The sequence below is a fragment of the Lepidochelys olivacea genome (genome assembly GCF_965140295.1).
Source record: "Lepidochelys olivacea isolate rLepOli2 genome assembly, chromosome: 9".
NCBI lineage: Eukaryota > Metazoa > Chordata > Testudines > Cheloniidae > Lepidochelys > Lepidochelys olivacea.
Genome location: NC_140419.1, coordinates 48,452,496 through 48,474,257, shown reverse-complemented (window position 1 = coordinate 48,474,257; position 21,762 = coordinate 48,452,496). Strand labels below are relative to the sequence as shown.

The following is a 21,762-nucleotide window of genomic DNA, read 5'->3' as shown; positions in this document are numbered from 1 at the left end:
GGGCTGGAGCAACTAGAGGTGCACTCCTCATCGAAGAAGTCTCCATCCTCTCATGGTCAGGGTAAGGCTCTGAAAAGGGATGCAGCACCTGCCTTTTCTAGTAAACGTACTTTAAGGTTGAAGTTCCTTTGCTTTTTTTTGTTGTTGGAAAAGAGAGGTACATATTGAATATTTGTCCTTAACATGTTCCTGATCTGAACAAACTAGACAACACAAGTTTATTACTCACAGGAATCATGGCCCTGCAAATGGCACACTGCTCAAATCCTGAGGATCTCTGCATAGAGAGACCAACCCCCAGCGCAACCTAAATAAACTAACACTAAACACTATCAGAGAGACATGGCGGGTGAGGTAATACCTTTTATTGGACCAACTTCTGTTGGTGAGAGGGACAAGCTTTCAAGCCACACAGAGCTCTTCTTCAGGTCTAGGAAAGGAACTCCCAGCAACACAGCAAAGTACGAGGTAAAACATATTGTTTAGCATAAGTAGTTAGTAAAAGATCATTCAAGGGACCAAAAAAACCTGATGACGGCCTCCAACACAAAAACAAACAAGAAATCATCACATGCTCCCATACACTAGAGGGAAAAACAAAACCCAGGAATGCTACCTGGAAATCACAAGAAATCCAAAACAACTATATATATATATATATATATATATATATATATATATATAAAAAAACCCTAAAAAAACTGATGACAGTCTCCAACACAAAAACGAACAATAAAAGATATTACCTCACCCACCTTGCCTCTCTAATATCCTGGGACCAACATGGCTACAACTACACTGCATTAAACATTATCAACAACTATTTATAAAGGTTTTGTAGAAGCTGGCTAACAAGGAAAAACAAAGCTCAAGAGCAACAGGAAGCATCAACTCTCACCATGGACAGTGAGAAAGAACTGAGTGGGAGGTGGCAGCCACACCCCTTTTATACTCCAGCTCCATATGTGAGCATAGCAGAGGTGCATGTGTCACTAATACTGCAGGCAACAGTCTCTGACCTGAATGCATTGGACGCACATACATCTGTACAGTGGAGAGTGTGAATGTGTGTTTGTGTGAATGTTCCCATAGTTAATTTATTACTGCTTTGATGGTTCCAGAAGGACTTTGTACCTACCGAATTAAAAATATGTCAATGGCTATAACTTTAGCCAGATTGTTCCAAAGGGTCTTAATACCGCAGGCACATAAAAGCTTAGGCCTGTGTCACATGATGTGCATAATTCTTTCCCACTCCCCTCCCCAGATGCCATGTAGGATGACATCTTGGGCTGGTTATAGCGTGGCTCTGCCTTGAATTGTTTTCTGGCGAGCACTACAGAAAAGTTATTTTTCATTTAAATTATTTTTTCATGACATTTTATTAAATTAGCCCATCTGCCTATTAGCTATTATAAAAAGACCGTGTGTTTTATAACTAAATAAGGTATATGGTAAATCCCAGCAATTCCATCACCCAGTCAGAAACAACCTATTAGGTTGTCCTTTCAAAGAATAGTGTGGAATCATTCCAGAGAAGTACCCTTGGATGAACATTTTACATTACTGATTAACATACTGCATGTTAATTTCAATTATAATGACATTTATGGATGTAGATATTGCCTTATTGGGGTGTGCCCTGAGGTCAGTCAGTCATTCATGCTCTCACACACTTTCATTAAAGAGTTATCTTCACGGCATCCCTTTCGATATTAATCTATGAATTATATTATATTAGAAAGTGTGTGTGTGTGTATATATATATATATATACACACACACACACACTCTTAGAGAGAGAGTATATATATATATATATATATATATATATATAATATATGAAAGTAAATATTATAGTACATGGGAAAACCTTCAATGAGCCCTAAAATTCACTGAGATTAAAATATAAAAATCATAGGATTATTTGGTAATGTGAGAGGACAAGTGGGAAAGAAAGAATCATGCCCAGATCTAGTGATATATGTTTGATAAATAACTTCAAAAATAAATGTGCTCGTATCACCCTCATAAATTTCATTCAGAAATATTTCTGCTTCTGAAATAAGTCACATTTCTTTAATTTAAAAGACCAAGAGCCCCTTTCCTACTGAAAACATGATAGTTTCACCACTGTAGCTGGACAGTCCCCATGAAAAGAACTTAATCAGTGGCAGAAGCAGGTGAGTCTCCTTCACATAATTTAATGCACATGACTTAAGAGAAGTGAAACAACTAGATAGATGAGACACAATTCTACAGTTCTATAGTCTTTTCAAAAATCACATTTCCTCTTTCTACTCTTACCTTGAATCTGTTAGTGAATAGCTCCAGTTTAGGGAACAACTCTCTGTTGGTGTACAGACTCTGTAGAGCTTTCAAACACTTCAACCTCACTTCACCTTGCTAAAGAAAAACACACTAAGATTAGCCAAAATATCCTAATGAAACGCACATGAAGATTAAGTAGCATCCACCTAGTAATCTCTAGTTTTGTTATTCATTTAAAATTCTATGTAAATAAGTTACCAAAACCAACATCGTTAAACAATCTAGCAGTTAAATTAAAATGTATAAAAATAATAGGGAATGTTCTACAAAAACAAGTGTTATAATTCTTCTGCTTCTCTATACAGAAAAGACCCAACCTGCACCACCGAAGTTTATGGAGGCAGGACTGAGTGCAAAGTTGGCTTCTAAAAGTTCTTTCAGTTGATGTTGAAAACAAAACAAACAAACAAAAAAACTGAAAACCAGGAAAAAAAATATAAAAATAATTTGAAACTCTTGTCTGTTGGGGTATCTAAGGGTTAAGTAAAGACCGGGGTAACTGCTATCATGGTAATGGGGAGTAAGGCACAGGCAAGCACTATTTCTTCGCTTGATAGATGAAGTTGCCATCCTTTTCCTTCTGCTTGTTAAGGATAGATAAGTGTTGCAGCTGCATAAGGAATATGGTTGTCTGAAGGATACCCTTTGCGTGAAGAAGTGTTATCTCCCCCATCCTTTCCTCTCCTGGCTACATCAACGAGCTCAGGGTCATGGCCCCTTCCTCCCTCCCCTGTGAACTGCTGATTAAGGGAACTTGTGGCTACAATTACTGCAAAGAAATGTATCTGCAAGGTAAAAATATCTGTATAATATGCTTAATGCTGTAAACAGGGGTGAGTATAATTATATTCAGTATATAGCTATTAATATTCACTATATAGGCATTCATATTATTAAATAAGGGTTTTGGGGGGCATTGTAGTAATGTGGGTATTTACATATTAACTTAGATAAAAGAGTGTGATATGATTAATTTGGGGCTTACTCGACAATTGGGTCGAGGGGAACAAGTACCGCAATAAAGAAGTCCGTTTACTCACTCCACCTCTGGGTCCTCCTGCTCCTGCTTTCCATCTCTAACAATGTCTTCTGAAGATGTACACTGAATATGCAAAAGATTGACCCCCCTAGTGAATTTTTTCTCTTTACAATATGAAAGGCTGATCTGACTTTGCTCCATGTTGTGATCTTGGAGAACAGCCATTAGCAGGGGGCATCGGTCAGCTTGTGCAAAATTTCCACAAGTACCGATCTCTTCTCAATGCCTTTTCAAACACACTGTATGGTAAACAAAGCTAAGAAATATAAAAAAGAAAAACCCATCATCTCTATCTCTGAGGAGATGGGGGGTAGATAAGCGCCAATCTAGTGAACCTATCTATCATCAGGAAACAAACTACAGTTAATCAAATGCACCAGGTTCTGGCAAAAAAGTTATCCGCAAAGATTTATAAGCTCTAAGAATCCATGGTGAAAAATACCATGTGTAGGCAATGAAAAGGTTATAATTGGGAATTTACTGCTTAAAAATTCATAATACAGTGTATCTAAGTAAAAATATCATAGAATCATAGAAACGTAGGGCTGGAAGAGACCTCCAGAAGTCATCAAGTCCAGTCCCCAGAGCTATGGCAGGACCAATTAAACTAAGAACATAGCTGACAGGTGTTTCTCCAAACTATTTTTAAAAAGCTCCAATGATGGGGATTCCACAACCTCCATTTGAAAGCCTATTCCAGATCTTAACTATCCTTTAAGTTAGAAAGTTTATCCTAATATCTAACCTGAATTTCCCTTGCTGCATATTAAGCCCATTACTTCTTGTCCTAATTTCAGTGGACATGAGGGACAACTGATCACTGTCCTCTTTATAACATGTTAGAAGACTGCTATCACGTTCGTTCTCCGCCTTCTTTTCTCAAAACTAAATGTGCCCAGTTTTTTTAATCTTACCTGGTTTTCTAAATCTTTTATCATTTTTGTTGCTCTCCTTTGGACTTGCTCCAATTTTTCCATATCTTTCCTAAAGTGGGGTGTCCAGAATTGGACATAGTACTCCAGCTGAGGCCTCACCAGTACCGAGTAGAATGGGACAATTACCTCACATGTCTTACACACAAGACTCCTGTTAATACACCCAGAATGATATTAGCCTTTTTCACAGCCACATCACACTGGTGACTCATTCAGTTTGTGATCCACTAGAACCCCCAGATTCTTTTCAGCAGTACTACCACCTAGCCAGTTATTCCCCATTTCATATTTGTGCATTTGCTTTTTTCTTCCTAAGTGAAGTACTTTGCACTTGTCTTCATTGAATTTCATCTTGTTTAATTCAGACCAATACTCCGATTTGTCAAGTAATTTTGAATTCTAATCCTGTCCTCCGAAGTGCTTGTAATCCCGCCCATCTTGGTGTTATCTATAAATTATAAGCATACTCTCCACTCCATTAACCAGGTCATTAATGAAAATATTAACTAATACCAGACCCAGAACTGCCCCCGGGGGCCCCACTAGATACACCCTCCCGGTTTGACAGTGAACCATTGATAACTACTCTGAGTATGTCTTTCAACCAGCTGTGCTCCCACCTTTTAGTAATTCTGTCTAGACTACATTTCCCTAGTTTACTTATGAGAATGCCACATGGGACTCTGCCAAAAGCCTTACTAAAAATCATGATATATCACATCTACTGCTTCCCCCTCCATCCACTAGGCCAGTGAGCCAAAGAAGGAAATTATGTTGGTCTGACATGATTTCTTCTTGACAAATCGATGACAGATATTCCTTATAACCCTGTTATCCTCCAGGTGTTTACAAATTGATTGTTTAATAATTGTTCCCATACCTTTCCAGGTATCAAAGTGGGCATAAGGCACCCCAGAAAAATAATACAAGTCACTGAAACCTCATGAAAAAGACAGGGTTTGATTCTTGTGTCTGCCTATACTGTGCTCATTGCTGGACCTCAAGGGCTGCTCAAAATAATATATAGAAGTACACAGAAGCAACCCTTGAAGAACTACAGTTACTATTAAAAACAATGAGGAGTCCTTGTGGCACCTTAGAGACGAACAAGTTTATTTGGGCATAAGCTTTCGTGGGCTAAAACCCACTTCATCAGATGCATGGAGTGGAACATACAGTAGGGAGGTACAAATATACAGCATATGAAAAGATGGGAGTTGCCTTACCAAGTGAGGGGTCAGTGCTAACGAGCCAATTCAATTAAGATGGAAGTGGGCTATTCTCAACAGTTGACAAGAAGGGGTGGAAATCACTTTTGTAGCGCTAATGAGGCCAATGTAAACAAGGTGGCCCATTTCAAACAGTTGACAAGAAGGTGTGAGTATCAGCAGGGGGAAATTAGTTTTTGTAGTGACCCATCCACACCCAGTACCAGCAATGCCTCTCTGCCATGTACATTGGCCAAACCAGACAGTCTCTAAGCAAAAGAATAAATGAACACATATCTGACATCAGGAATTATAACATTCAAAAACCAGTAGGAGAACACTTCATTCTCTCTGGACACTCAATAACAGACTTAAAAGTGGCAATTCTTCAACAAAAAAATGTCAAAACCAGACTCCAACGAGAAACTGCAGAACTGGAATTAATTTGCAAACTGGATACCATCAAATTAGGCCTGAATAAAGACTGGGAGTGGATGGGTCACTACAAAAACTAATTTCCCCCTGCTGATACTCACACCTTCTTGTCAACTGTTTGAAATGGGCCACCTTGTTTACACTGGCCTCATTAGCACTACAAAAGTGATTTCCATCCCTTCTTGTCAACTGTTGAGAATAGCCCTCTTCCACCTTAACTGAATTGGCTCATTAGCACTGACCCCCCACTTGGTAAGGCAACTCCCATCTTTTCATATGCTGTGTATTTATACCTCCCTACTGTATGTTCCACACCATGCATCTGATGAAGTGGGTTTTAGCCCACGAAAGCTTATGCCCAAATAAACTTGTTCATCTCTAAGGTGCCACAAGGACTCCTTGTTATTTTTGCTGATACAGACTAACATGGCTACCACTATGAAACCAGTTGCTATTAAGTAACCTCTTTCCTTTTGGTGAGCTTTTGCATATTTCTACTCATGAGAGGCTGGTTATTGTCATTCCTTGGTCGGGTGCCCTCTAGCTTGGATGTTTCTGTGATTACTATTGCAGAGGAAGCTTAAGAGATGACAGACTCTTGTAATGTGATTTCTGTGGTATAGAAAGCATAAGGTAGGTTATTGTAATTCTAGACCATCGAATCTTGGAGAGGTCTCCTCCTGAGACAAGCCTAAGAGGTGACATAAATGGCTAAAGCTATCAGGAAAAATCTTGCAGATATAAAATGATTTTGATACGGCGAGATTGCTGCAGACCTCTCCTTTGACTTGTATGGAATCCAGAACTGCATCTAGAAAGGATATCTGCGGGACGGAAACTAGGGAAAACTTTTCCCAGCTGATCTGAAGATACTGCAGGCTGTCTGAATTAATAACCTGAGTAGGTTACTGGATCTAGTTCTTGTCATCCAGTTGTCTGAGTAAGGATAGAAATTGATTTTTCATCTTAAGTGGACAGCCATCATTGCCAAGCACTTGGTGAAAACTGTGTGTGCTGCTGACAGTCCAAATGGCAGGTCCTTGTATTGAAAGTGTCTGTTGCTCACACTAAATGGCTGTATTAGTACATGGAAGTACATGTCCTTTAGGGTGAAAGAACTGTGACAGTCAGAGGGCGGGAGGATGGGGGTGATGTTTCCCAAAGACAGCAGGCAGAATTTATCTTTTGATGAAACTCCTCAGTTTCCACAAGATAATATGGTGGAGAGGTTCTTTCGGATGAGGAAGTGCCTGCTGTAGAAGCTTTTCCTTTGGTACACAGTCTGAACCTGTTCTATGGATCCCTCTGTAGAAGAGAATTCACCTAGAAGTAATATCTCATCAGGATCCCTGAAGAGATGTGGAAGCAGGATTTAGAGGCAGCCTAGAGCAGAAAAGGATGCAGTGAAAACTGAAAAGGATGCAGTAGCCATTCTGCATGATCTGATTTCAAGCTGTTTAGTAGTGGGCCTGCTGGTCCTAAAGGAAAGTAAAGAACACAATGAAATTGGTTCTGTACTCCTGACAAATGCATCAAAACTGGAGGCGGCTTAAGACTGGGAGGAACCTCCTGGAGACTGGTGTCTTGCAGACTGGTTTTTAGACTGCTTTCTGGTACACTGGAGAGAATGACTAAAAGTTTCAGAATGTTGACATGGGAACATTGCATTGCCTTTTTTAACAGGAGCTTGAGGACAAGGAGTATTCCTTTTTAAAAGCTGAGCACGATGTTTTAACGTCATGGTAACTACAGGCCTGTTAGTTTGACCTCATTTGTATGTAAGGTCTTGGAACAAATTTTGAAAGAGAAAGTAGTTAAGAAAATAGAGGAATGATGATAACTGGGATAAAATACAACATGATTTTACAAAAAGTAGATCATGCCAGACCAACCTGATCTCTTTCTTTGAGAAGATAACTGATTTTTTAAGACAAAGGAAATGCAGTAGATCTAATCTACCTGATTTCAGTAAAGCATCTGATACAGTTCCACATGGAGAATTATTAGTTAAATTGGAAAATATGAGGATTAATATGAGAATTGAAGGGTGGATAAGGAACTGGTTAAAGGGGAGACTACAACAAGTCATATTGAAAGGTGAACTGTCAAGGCTGAGGGAGGTATCTAGTGGAGTTCCTCAGGGATTGGTCTTGGGACCAATCTTATTTAACATTTTTATTAATGACTTTGGTACAAAAAGCAAGGGTGTGCTGAAAAAAACTGTGGATGACACAAAGTTGGGAGGTATTGCTAATATGGAGGAGGACTGGAAAATCATTCAAGAAGATCTGGATGACCATGAAAACTGGAGTGATAGAAATGGGATGAAATTTAATAGTGCAAAGTGCAAGGTCATGCACTGAGAGACTAACAAGAATTTTTGCTATAAACTGGCGACATATAGCTGGAAGTGACAGAGGAGGAGTAAGACACTCTGTATTGGTTGATCACATGATGACTATGAGCCACCAATGTGATGTGGCCGTGAAAAAGGCTAATGCAATCCTAGGATGCATCAGGTGAGGTATTTCCAGTAGAGATAGGGAAGCATTAGTGCCATTATACAAGGCACTAGTGAGACTTGATCTGGAATGCTGTGTGCAGTTCTGGTCTTCTACGTTTAAGAAAGATGAGTTCAAACTGCAACAAGTGAAGAGATGGGCTACTATGTTGATCAGAGGAATGCAAAACCTACCTTATGAGAGAAGACTCGAAAAGCTTGGCTTGTATAGCTAACCAAATGAAGGCCGAGGGCAGATATGACTGCTCTCTATAAATACACCACAGGGATAAATATCAGGGAGGGAGAGGAGTTATTTAAGTTAAGCACCAATGTTGACAAGAACAAATGGATATAAACTAGCCATAAACAAGTTCAGGCTTCAAATTAGACAAAGGTTGCTATCCATCAGAGGAATGGAGTTCTGGAACAGCATTCCAAAGGGAGCAGTGGAGGCAAAAAACCTAACTGGCTTCAAGACTGAGCTTGATAAGTTTATGAACGGGATGGTATGATGAGACTGCCTAAAGTGGCATGTAGCCAATCTGCAACTGCTAATAGCAAACAGGGTGGATAAACATCAATTTAAAAAAAAATTTAAAAATCGTATTTTTTTTTATTTAATTTTTTTTTTATATAAAATGCATTTTTGGGAAAAAAACCTATCTAAAGATAGTTTTAATGAAGATACATTATAGCTCAAAGATATCTCATCATGGAATAGGGATTATAAATTCTAATTCTATAGTATGAGACAATATATTCATGTAATGTTTAAGAAAAGTTTTGTAAATAAGTTCCAATAGTTCATGGATTAGGGACTCAAATTTATGGGGCTCCAGAGGCTTCTGTATAGATTATTTAGGTTAATCTTTCTATCTACTGTGACAGGGTCAGGCCAGATGGCTATAGGAGAGTAATAGAAGGCAGATATATTAGCCCCAGGCAAAGTAGGTCCCTTTTCCCTGGGTAAGGTAACAGGGAAGGTTCCAGAACAATCAGGAACCTTCTGGAGAGAATTAAGACAGAATGATTAGAACACCTGCAGCCAATCAAAAAACTGCTAGAATCAATTAAGGCAGGCTAATCAGGGCACCTGGGTTTTAAAAAGGAGCTCACTTCAGTTTGTGGTGTGCGTGTGAGGAGCTGGGAGCAAGAGGCACTTGGAACTGAGAGTGAGAACACGGAATGTTGGAGGACTGAGGTGCACAAGCATTATCAGACACCAGGAGGAAGGTCTTATGGTGAGGATAAAGAAAGTGTTGGGAGGAGGACATGGGGAAGTAGCCCAGGGAGTTGTAGCTGTCGCACAGCTGTTCCAGGAGGCACTCTAGACAGCTGCATTCCACAGGGCCCTGGGCTGGAACCCAGAGTAGAGGGTGGGCCCGGGTCCCCCGCAAATCCTCCCAACTCCTGGACAGACACAGGAGTTGTCGACCTGGACTGTGGATTCAGAAAAATGGCCAAGCTGAGGGCTGCCGTGAAGCTCCAAGGCGAGCAAATCCACCAATAAGCACAAGACCCACCAAGGTAGAGTAGGAACTTTGTCACACTACCCAATAGGACTCAGTGCTCAGTCTAGAAGAAACCATCAGAGATGCTTACTTTTGCCATTCTCAAACTGTGGATTTGTGTCTCCAGAGATAACACCCTTGTGAACAGGAAAAATGTTTTTAAATAAATAATATATAGAGGTGAGAAAAACAGACCTCAACCCTATTGTCCCTCTGCAAATTTGTGTACACAGAGTCAATCCTTACCTTGCTCTAAAAGTGAAAAGTTTCAAAAAGTTCAATGAATAGAAGATTGTTGGGGGCGGAATAGATCTGGACAAGGAGAAAAAGTCTGGAGAAAAAGGTGAGAAGGGAGGGATAGGCAGTAGAAACAGAAGTGAAACTGTTTGAGCAGCATATTCCAGAAGTCTTGAGGTCTTTCTCATTGAAGCCTTCATTGATTTGAGATCTACCATATCATTCTCCCACTAGAAGGGAAAACCTATAATGGCAGCAAGCCGTAAGAGAGACTCAGTTTGGGAATATTTTAATGAAGTTCCTCTACCCGTGGGTAAGACAGGCATGCATGCAAAATGCAAACAGTGCAACAAAGAAGTGCAAGGTCTGGTTTCCCAAATGAAACAACATCATGAGAAGTGTTTTTTTCTCAGGAGGAAGCTGCCTTGAAGATGATGAAAGGAACATGTCTGAACATGCAGGATCTTCAGGTTGGTAAACTTTTTTATTTCATACTTCTTGCTTAAGGACTGCCTGTCTTCCTTCTGGACGAGTCTGGAATTCTCATGTTTGAGCAAAAAATATAGTTGTTACTCTATGGTACTATGATTTTAGATACAGTTGTGATTAAAAAATAAACAGCTGAAATAGGCAGATCTTCCTTTTACAATTTCACCTTTAAAGTAGTACTGAGTGTCAGTGAATGCAATGAGTAATACTAATTGAGTAGTATGGTAATAATAATTGAATAACTGCACTGACTTATTTTGTTTAGAAGAATCCATCCTCAAAATACAGAATTCTGAAGACTATCCATCTTGAAGATCACCATCATTTTCTATAGTTTCAGAGTTATCTGCCAATGATAGTGTGTCAGTCATATCATGTATGTCACATAGCCACAGTATATCACCTGTAGCAAAAAGATAAAAAAATCTCCATCATCCAGAAACAACCACAGATACGTTTGTGATAAGAACCAGCAGATGACAAAAAGAGGTAATTGATGAAAAAATTGCCTGGTTTGTTTCTGCAAGAAACTCTACTTTCCGTATGATTGAGAACCCACACTTCATTAACATGGTTCAGTCATTAAGACCAAGATGCAGTCCACCCAACAGAGCAGATGTTGCAGCAAATTGCTGGATAATGTGCATGAAAGAGAAATTGAGCAGCGTGCAAAAGGTTTAGGGGGTGAAATTGTTAACCTGAGTCTTGATGGGTGGAGCAATGTCCACAATGATCCTGTTGTATGTGCTTGTGTGACAACAGAAGAAGGGAATGTCTTCCTTACAGAAACAATTGATACATCAGGAAATGCACACACAGCAGAATACTTACAAGAAGTAGCAGGAAAAGCTAGAACAAACTATGAAAAAAAATTCAAATGTCTAGTATGCAGCTTGGTCACAGACTATGCTGCAAATGTAATCAAGATGAGAAGAAATTATTTAGAAGAGAGTCCCAAGCTAATAACATATGGTTGCAGTGCTCATTTGATGCACCTCCTAGCCAAAGACTTCAGTGTTCCAGTAATAAAGGCTAATGCTGTTGAAATTGCAAAATACTTCCATAACAACCACTTTGCAGCAGCTGCTCTGAAAAAAGTGGGAGGAACCAAGCTAACTCTCCCACAAGACGTGCGATGGAACTCAGTAGTGGACTGTTTTGAGCACTGTATCAAGAACTGGCCTAATCTGATGACAGTTTATGAACAAAATCGTGAAAAAAACAGATGGCACTGTCACAGCCAAAGTTCTCAACATTGAGCTTAAGAGAAATGTTGAACACATGCTGAGTACCCTGAAGCCTGTTTCTGTAGCCTTGAACAAAATGCAGGGAAATGGCCGTTTTATTGCTGGCGCTGTTGAAATTTGGGAGGAACTGAGTGAGATCTCAAAAAGAGAAATAAGCAATGACAGAGTTAAATTACAATAATTAAAAGAACGAATGGGACAAGCATTATCTCCAGCTCATTTTCTTGCAAATATTCTCAATATTTGGTACAAAGGTTAAACCTTAACTGCTGAAGAAGAGCTTTCCTGCTTATTCATAGAATCATAGTATAGAATATCAGGGTTGGAAGGGACCTCAGGAGGTCATCTAGTCCAACCCCCTGCCCAAAGCAGGGCCCCCTGCTCAATTCAAGAAATATGTGTTTGCTGATGATGTTTAAAAGAAAGTCACACCAGCGAACTGGTGGAAGTCACTTAAGCACTTGGATTCAGAGACTGTTGAAGTGATAATCTCACTTTTAACAGCAGTAGCTGCTTCTGACGGTGTAGAAAGAATATTTTCTTCCTTTGGACTAATTCATTCCAAATTGAGAAATCGTTTGGGACCTGAAAAAGCAGGAAAGCTTGTTTTTCTTTTCCAGATGATGAACAAACAGGAAAATGAAGGTGAAGACGAGTGAGTTAGCTGCAGAAGCCAATATTTTAAGCTTCTCATGTTGACCTGGCTGACATAGTTGATTTAATTTTTGTTTTTTGTTTTTTTAAATATTTCATTTAACTATTTTAGTTAAAAACAATTTTAACAAAAACAAACCTGATTTTAAAAAAATTGAATGTTTAAATAATTCAAAAATTCATACGCTTGTTTTGTTAAAATATTACATGTTTGTTGTTGAAGAAAAAAATCCAGAATACATAACGTTGTTGTTTTAGTTAAATGTCTGTCTGGTGATGTTCTCCTCCTAATACAGCATAGCAAGAAAATCCTCCAAATATTAGTGATTAACCTGTTGAACTGGAGATAGTTCGCCTCCCAATGACTTCATAAATATCTGCTTCAATTACCTTTGGTAAATGAAATAACCAAACAATCATTCATTTTCTGATATAGCTGTAAAACTACTCTGAAAAGTTTTCAAAATAAATCACTTCAAAAATGTATCATGTGTACCTTCTAAAAATGAACGCTACATCTATCTCTGCGTTGTGAAAAATATGTATTAAGGTTATAACCACCAACAAGAATGCACTTTTATGTAGAAATCCATGATTAAATCAAGTCTTCCTGACTAGTGATTTAAATCATGATTTAAATGAAATCCACCCTAGTAGCAAATATCCCAAATAACCAACGATGGGACACAAGATGGGAAAGAATCTGAGTTATTACCGAGAATTCTTTCCCAAAGGTGTCTGGCTGGTGGTTCTTGCTGATGTGCTTAGGGTCCAACTGACTGCCATATTTGGAGTTGAGAAGGAATTTTTTCCCAGGTCAGATTGGCAGAGACTCTGCAGGTTTTTCACCTTCCTCTGCAGCATGGGGCACGGATCATTTGCAGGTTTAAACTAGAGTAAATGCTGGATTCTCAGTAATCTGAAATCTTCAAATCATGATTTGAGGACTTCAGGGACTCAGCCAGAGGTCACATCAGAGGAGTGGGAGGGCAAGGTTCTATGGCCTGCAATGTGCAGGAGGTCAGACTAGATGATGATAATGGCCTCTTCTGACTGTAAAGTCTATGAAACTTAGTCTCATTTAAACTATTGCAAGGGTTCATCCACTTTGTGAGTGAACACACCTTCTCTCTTGCTGTCTTTCTAAGAAAAGGACTTCAGTTCTTATCCGGGCACCCACAGATACCTGACAAGAACAGCCAGGAGTAGCTCCAAAATGTGATGTTTGTAGCCTAAGATCTAGCTGTTTCATTGGAAGCATTATAGGTTGCTTTCAGGAAATGTTGAGAAACAAGCTTGCCCTCTTCAATGAAACCTTTAGCTGCTTTCTTATTGGCTTCCAGTAAATGGTCTATTCCCAGGATATATAGGAAGCTTTCCTTTTCCTCTCTCTAGATTGGAGGATACCAGAGATCACTGTCTCCTCCTGTTGAGTAAAGATGACTTGGAGGCCCAGGTTATTCCTCTCAATTGCCAGCTGACTGAAAGACTAATGAAGCATGTAATAAAGTCAAAACGCTATTTAAGTCTCTCCGTCCATACCATTCCAGATAGCAAGTATTCTCAGAGGTGTCCCTGGAAGACCAGTCCCCTTTCCCATGACCAGAGGAAAAGCAATATGGAAGGGAACAGCTGATAAACACTCCAGTGAAGACAGAACTCATCAAAAAATTCAGACATCAGCTAGCACGCAGTTATTTAATTCAACTACTGATATGTGCAGGTGATGACAACCTTCTCATGGTTTGCCCTGTCACATACTTAGATATAACCAAGATTATCAAATCAGCATCCAAATGTCACTCAGCAAAACCCTGGATTGATCAAAGGAAATAGTTATCCTGCAAAAAGTGACTCCTTCCAGAGCCACTCTAAGAGAATCATAAGCCTCAGCCTTTCAAATTTGCCAGTTGAATGTTGAAGGTGCATCCCAATCTAATAGTAACTACCTAGCTTGCAATATGTATGCAATGCATGATCAAAGGCTATGTCAGCACTAGCAATTTTGTCAGTCAAGGGTATGAAAAAAAAACACCCCGACTGATAAAAGTTTCACTGACAAAAGCGCTAGTGTGGACAGTGCTATGTCACCGGGAGAGTGTCTCCTGCCAACATACCTACCGACGACGCTCAGTGGGGGTGACTGAATTATGCTAGCAGGAGTTCTTTCTCCCACCGGCATAGAGCAGCTACACAGGAGACCTTACAGCAGTGCAGCTGCAGCGGTACAGCTGTGCTGCTATAAGGTCTGTAGTGTAGACATAGCCAAAGATATTACTCTGCAAGAAACCCATATCAAAGATGACATCCAAGAATCACGCTGTCATATTGTCAGCTACAATCTCGTCACCTCTCCCATCACCCAAAACTTGGTCTTGCTATATATGCAAGCAGGACATTAAGGATTATGACAAAACAGATGCCAGGAGCAACTCTGGAATCTTTACCATCTCAATAAGAATCAACAATATAACAGTAGTTAATGTGTATAAATCACAGAATGTTGACGAGCCTTCTCCCCCATTACCTACAGCCTATCACCTGGTTATATATGTTGGTGATTTCAATAGCCACCACGCACTGTGGGGGCTATGTTAGTAATGATACTGCAGGCAAGGCACTTCTGGAACAGTCATCAAATGAAGACATCTAGCTCCTTTTCAGTGTGAAAGACAGAGAGAGACACTTCTCATTCTTCCCATTGGAACCCACTGAAACCAACCAACCTAGATCTACTAGGTTTCCTCACCAAAGACTAGTTCAGAATCTGTCAGAATCCCTCCAAAAATATTCTTGGCAACTTTCCATGCAGTCAGCATCGACTGGTGATAATCCATATTGGGATTGGACTCCCAGTAATCATGTCATTGCCTAAATTGCAATGGGAGTTGCAAAAGGCAAACTGTCCGGGATTCACTGTGACAACTGAATCTACCATCTATGTGATTCCAACAACACCTGAAAATTTTGATTGTTTCATCCAAATCATCTAAATAGGTATAAGAAAAAACATCCCTTATGGCCACTGAAAAGGATATACCTTATTGTGGAATGAAGAAAACAGAAAGGAGTGCCAAGTGTTTGCTTATGTAAATATTCAACATCCTTACTAGAAGAAAAGGAGTACTTGTGGCACCTTAGAGACTAACCAATTTATTTGAGCATGAGCTTTCGTGAGCTACAGCTAATTGGTTAGTCTCTAAGGTGCCACAAGTACTCCTTTTCTTTTTGCGAATACAGACTAACACGGCTGTTACTCTGAATCCTTACTAGAGTCACTGAAGTTAGTGCACCGCCAAGGATGGACTGAAATGGTTGAAGCTCTGTACTTTACTCACTCCAGTTGCTAAGCTTGGATATTATTGCACCAGCATGGGCCTGCAAAGCCAGTAAAACAGTGAAATACTAAAGTCTCAGTTGATGTGACTGCAGGAATACTTCTTATGCACATAAAAAGCACCACAGGACAAGTTTATTGAGCGCAATGTGCGCAGAATACTCTGGCAAATAGTCATTTTACCACTTGCCTCCGCCCTGCTACCACTGCCCTTCACTGTTGAGGAGGTCAATAAGACCTTTTCACTCATGAAAGCTGGGAATGCTGCAGGACCTGATGGTGTTTTGCCAGAATGTGTTAAAAATCTCAGAGCTAAGTACAAAAAATGGCTGGCAATACTGTTCTCCAATATCCATTCCTCAGGGTTTGTCCTGAGAATCCGGTGCGAGGCTGCCAAACCTGGGAAGCTAACCGGTAATCCTTTACAGTACCAGCCTATCTCACTCCTCTGCATGTCATACAAGCTTATGGAGAGACTATTACTGGCAAGGATCATACTGCCTGTAAAAGCAATGCTACCAACCAAACAAGCAGGTATATAACCAGGCTGCAGCTGTACTAACCAAGTATTAGCCTTAACACCACACAAAGGTGGAATTCCAGTGAAAACTCACAACTGAGGCGGCTTTCTTAGACTTATTTGAGGCATACAATATGGTATGAGGGATATTATTGCCTCCTTCTAAAAGCCAGCAAAGTTATTCCATGCAATGCAATGATAAAATTCTTCTGAGAAGTTCTGACCAATCACAGATTTCATGTTTTCCTTGGTGACCAGGTCAGCAGGCCATGCACTGTCAATGATAGTCTACCACAAGGATCAGCCCTATCACCAATTCTGTTTAATATCTATATGAGCAACCTTCCTCAAACATCATCACAGAAATTTGTCTGTGCTGATGACATTGCTCTGACTAAAACCAAACCCCACTAAGGTAGTTGTATCAGCATTTAATCTAAACAATCAAACAGTAGACCAGAATTGTACTTGGACTTCTGTGGCCAGTAGATAAGATACGATCCTATCCCAAAATATTTTGGTGTAACCATAGACCAAAATCTCAAAAAGCACTATACCTGAAAAATATCCGTGATAAAATAAAGATGCGTATAAATCTTATCCAAAAATGGGCAGGAATGACCTGGGGAGCTGATGCAAAAAATTCTACGGACCTCTGCAGTAGCCCTTGTCAACTATACTGCAGAATACTGCTCACCCATCTGGGCACATAGCTCCCTCACATCACTTGTCAACTCTCAACTTAACACAGTCATGCATATCATTACAGGCATAATAAAAATCAAAGCCACAACCGTAGCTTCCTGTACTGGTGTACATGCACTCACCCCAAATTTGTTGCAACACAGGACTCCTGCAGGGGTCCCATCATATTTGAGGGAACAAGGATCTCCCAATACAGGAAGACCTAAATAATATCTGAAGACTCTGACTTAAATCCAGAAAAACTTTTTGGCTTGCAGTGCAAGAGCTCAAAGACTCAGAGTTTTTCCCCCATGAAAATCAGAGGCAACTAACCGCCTCCATAAATGGAAACTGAGATCCAAACCTATTTGTGAGTATGGAAATGAACTTCAAACTATGCGACATCGTGTCAGCCAACGTCCCAAACAATCATATTTTAGTAGTTTCTCTGTCATCCACTCCATGTCACCTGAAGCAATCAACTGGATTACCAGCCTAGACCTGGACATCTAACATTGCTGGTTTTAAGCTATACAAAAGATGATGACTACAGAAATATATCAGTCAAGAAATAAATGAAAGGAAGAAAAATCAAAAGGTGATATATTGAACAGGAAAAGAAAACATTTACTTTTCCTGGTGTCATACTCTGGAAAATATTACTTACCCTGTCATGTAGTGTCCAACCGACATATTTTAAATAACTATCATTCAGGAAGGCATCACTGTACATTTTCATCCACACTCCAATTTCCTCAATACAAACAGCTCTAATCTCAGCAATAGCATCACTAGAGAAAAAGAAAAAAAAATAATACTCTTTAACAAGATTCTAATCAAATACAATTTTCCCTCCATCCCCATTAGTCTAGTGACAATTTACTAGCACCTTATAATACCACAATATTTATAGGTCTGTTTTTACTTTCTCCACCGTATCCATACTCTGATTTTGTCCTCTTTTATCCTTGTGTTCAACTCTGATGTCTCTAAACTTATCCTCAAACACACCAACTTATCAGTTTCATCCCATCCCCTCTGTATTTAAGTATGCTGTTTTTGCCATCCTAAAGAGAGATTTTCACTCTACTCCAGTCCTCAATTACTCCATCTCTTCTTCCATTATTTCAAAGTTCCATAAGTAGCTGTCGATCTTAATGTCTTGACTTCATCTACTCCATGTTTCCAACATATGATCTACAAAGATCTATCTGGTTGCTTGACTCTTTTTTTGTCTGGATACTTCTATAAGTGTTCAGGCTCCTTTTGTGAAGAGGAGCCTGAAAGCTTGGAAGCAATGAGGAGGAATCAATCTAGTTTTTTTCAGCCAGAGAACCCTGCTCAGATCTCCATTCCTGAGATGAACGTGAGGAACTGGAGGTGCTGGATGACTCCAAGGTGGGGAGAGAAGCTGAAGGTTGCAAAGCCACCAGGTTTGACCCAGTCCTATGATTCATTGCCTGCAGAGAGACCAAAGGAGCCGATGCAGGGGCAAGCCACAGGACTGTATACAAACTGATCACATGAGAGAGGACCAGGGATCTTCATTGCAGTCAGGGAAGTTGTGGATGTGAACACCCAGGTTGCAGCCCAACCTACTGGTCTTGGGTGGTTCTATGGGTCCCATCTGCTGTGATAACTGGGTTTAAAAACTTACCCTAATCGTGAGCTCAACTATAAAAAGTGTGTGAACATTCATAAAGTGCGAGAATAGCCTATAATAATAAACAATGATGAGAAAAGTTCCAAAAGGGAGAGAGAAAGACTGTATTAGTACAAACAAAAAGGCCGACAGATATAATTCAAGGACTGAGTAAAGGTAATAGCTGGTAAACAAGAACAGTGTGAGACCAAAAATTAATGAACCAAAATCGGTATGTTGAAAAGTGGTTTTATTGGAGGACAAAATAATGAGAGGATGAACCATTCTGCCTACCACTCCCTTAAACAAAATTAATATAGATGAACAGATGGAGGTTAACACGATGCTGGCTGATGGAAAGGCAAGAGAAGAGAAAGGAGCAAGCTTCACCATAATGGTTGCCACACCAACAGTCTCCTGGGAATCCAGATCTCCTTCATCATAATCCTGAAAGATGCCCTGACCAGACCCGGCCAGAGAGATGGAGCCAGATGACATTGCCACCTCCACCAGCTTTGGCTAAATCCTGAATACTACCAGAGATGTGAGACTTTGTGTGTGTGAGTGTGACACATTAGAATCATAGAATATCAGGGTTGGAAGGGACCTCTGGAGGTCATCTAGTCCAACCCCCTACTCAAAGCAAGACCAATCCCCAATTTTTGTCCCAGATCCCTAAATGGCCCCCTCAAGGATTGAACTCACAACCCTGGGTTTAGCAGGCCAATGCTCAAACCACTGAGCTATCCCTCCCCCCTTTGAAACACCTGTGTGTGTTCTTTTCCTTCCCCATTTATTTCTTCTCTTATATCCCTCTCCTTTTTCTTTTGTCTAATGAGAGTCTGGCTCACCCATTGAAGACTGCATATTCTGTAACACTGGTATGAGTCATGACCAAAAAGGCAACTAAAAACAATATCCTAAACACTTCAATGCTAGTAAAGTTTGCCAGGTCTCAGAGTGGTTGATTAGACCATGTGCTGCATCTGTTTTTTTCAGTAATGAGGATGCAAGTGAAAATCAACATCAGAGACAGAAGCTGCATTTTCTCTTTGCTATTCTTTTCTCTCCCCTTTAATAAATTGCAATTGGTATTCTATTATTTAACAGTGCAATAAAAACTGTGATTAATCGTGATTATTTTTTATCACGATTAATTTTTTTTAGTTAATCACGTGAGTTAACTGTGATTTATCGACAGCCCTAGTTTCTTTGTAACATTCCTCTGTACAAAGCCTAACTCACTTAGGCACTATGATGTAATTGCCTGTCTTTTACTCTCAGTACCATAAAAGACAAACAGACTCTGTGATTTACTGAATTCCTTGAACCTAGTAAATAACACTTCCTTATTCACTATCTCCAAACCATTCATGATTTCATAGACCTCTATCATATCCCCTCTTAGTTTTCTCTTTTCCAAGTTGAAAAGTTCCAGTCTTTTTACTCTCTACTCAGATGGAATCGTCCCATACCCTTAATCATTTTTGTTGCTTTTCTCTGTACCTTTTCCAATAAGTTATCAGTACTGAAATCTTCCATTTCACTTAATATTAAAAGAGAAGCCAGTGTAAAGGAGTAGAATGACAGACAACACCCTGTGTTGCTACACAGACAGGCTGTATTCCAAACCAGCTGAACCTTTCTAAGGTCTAAAGTTTCATTCCTAATTAAACCTGGAAGTCACCAATGCATAGATTACTGTGACCAAGTATGAATCCATCAGGACGGGGAAGAATGTCCTAGCTAACTGTACATAGAAAAGGCATTTTTTTGCCATCATAACTACCTGTACATGGAGTGAGGAGACTAAAAGGACCCCAAGTCTACAGACCATCTTGATCATCTGAGGGAAGAAAGCTTTAAGGCCATTATAGGGGCGGAGAGTTCTTTGAAGCGCTTCCCTCTCCTCACCAACATCACTTTCTTTTTGCCTGGGTTTGGCTTCAGTCAGCTACCCTTCATTCAAGTTTGTATGTTCCTTGGGCACCAGCAGAGCTGGGGCAGCTGGAATTAGATGTAATGCATTACGTTGTCCACATACTGCTGGCATTTCAGTCTGTGTCATCTCACTATCTCTCCAAATGGCTCCATACAAACTGAAGAAACTGGAGAGAGGATGGATCCCTGATTAACTTCACAGGTAAGGGCTTTGCAGACAGGCAGAGGAGCAGCCTATTATCACCCTCTCAACACCTCTGTTAAATCTATATAGTGAGACAGCAGAATCCCATGATCAATGGCGGCAAACATCTCATAGAGCCAGCTGTGTGAATACTGGCATATGCCCCTTGTCCGCAGACAAGAAGTCTTCCATCAGGTTTCTCCTTCCCAAAACAACACTGACAGAAACAAGGGCTTTCGTTGCTGGCAGCAGCATGAGAATGTGCTTGGATTGACAGGAGAGTCTTTGAAAAACCATCTACTCTTCTCCGCTATCCCTTAGCAGCAATGGCAGCTACAGTTACTTCCCACCACCGTCACCAGTGGGAGATGGGCCAGTAAGTCAGCTTTAAGTGTTAATCTTCCATCCAATGGAGTATGGAATTTTTTTGTTTTTTTACAGGCTATACCACCACAATGTGTGGGTGGGGGTGAGGGCTGCAAAATCCCTCAAAACTGCTACTAGCAGAGAGAAGAGCTTTTTCCTCCCTCTGTTTGGTGACAAGACCACGACCTCCCATCTTCATGTTAGTTACGTAATTCAAAGCCTAAAATACCTCTGTGTCCCCTTTCTGCACTAAAAGAAGATGATTTGCAACCTCTGACTCCTCCCACATCATGACACTAACATAATGCTAGGGAGTGTCAAGCAAACCTCTCTCATCCAAGGTATCTGGTCCAGCAGTAGACCAACACTTAATAAATCCATTACACATCAGCTTGCGTTTCTACTTAGATGGATCTGGAGTTCTCATTTAGAGCTAATGAAAAGGCACATACCAGCACAGTCTGATTCTGCTCTCAGACCAGTTTTAGGGTTAGGATTAT

At 40.1% G+C, this 21,762-nt stretch overlaps 1 protein-coding gene across 5 annotated transcripts in view; it reads right to left on the bottom strand.

The window, feature by feature from the left end:
• STAG1 (STAG1 cohesin complex component) overlaps positions 1–21,762 on the bottom strand; it is a 381,779-nt gene that overhangs the window by 179,969 nt on the left and 180,048 nt on the right. For all 5 annotated transcript variants that reach the window (XM_084638723.1, XM_084638721.1, XM_084638725.1 and 2 more), the window contains 2 exons: positions 17,797–17,920; positions 2,307–2,405 (listed from right to left, as the gene is read on the bottom strand). In XM_084638723.1, the coding sequence (XP_084494849.1) occupies positions 2,307–2,405; positions 17,797–17,920 (223 nt within the window). The remainder of the gene's footprint in view (positions 1–2,306; positions 2,406–17,796; positions 17,921–21,762) is intronic.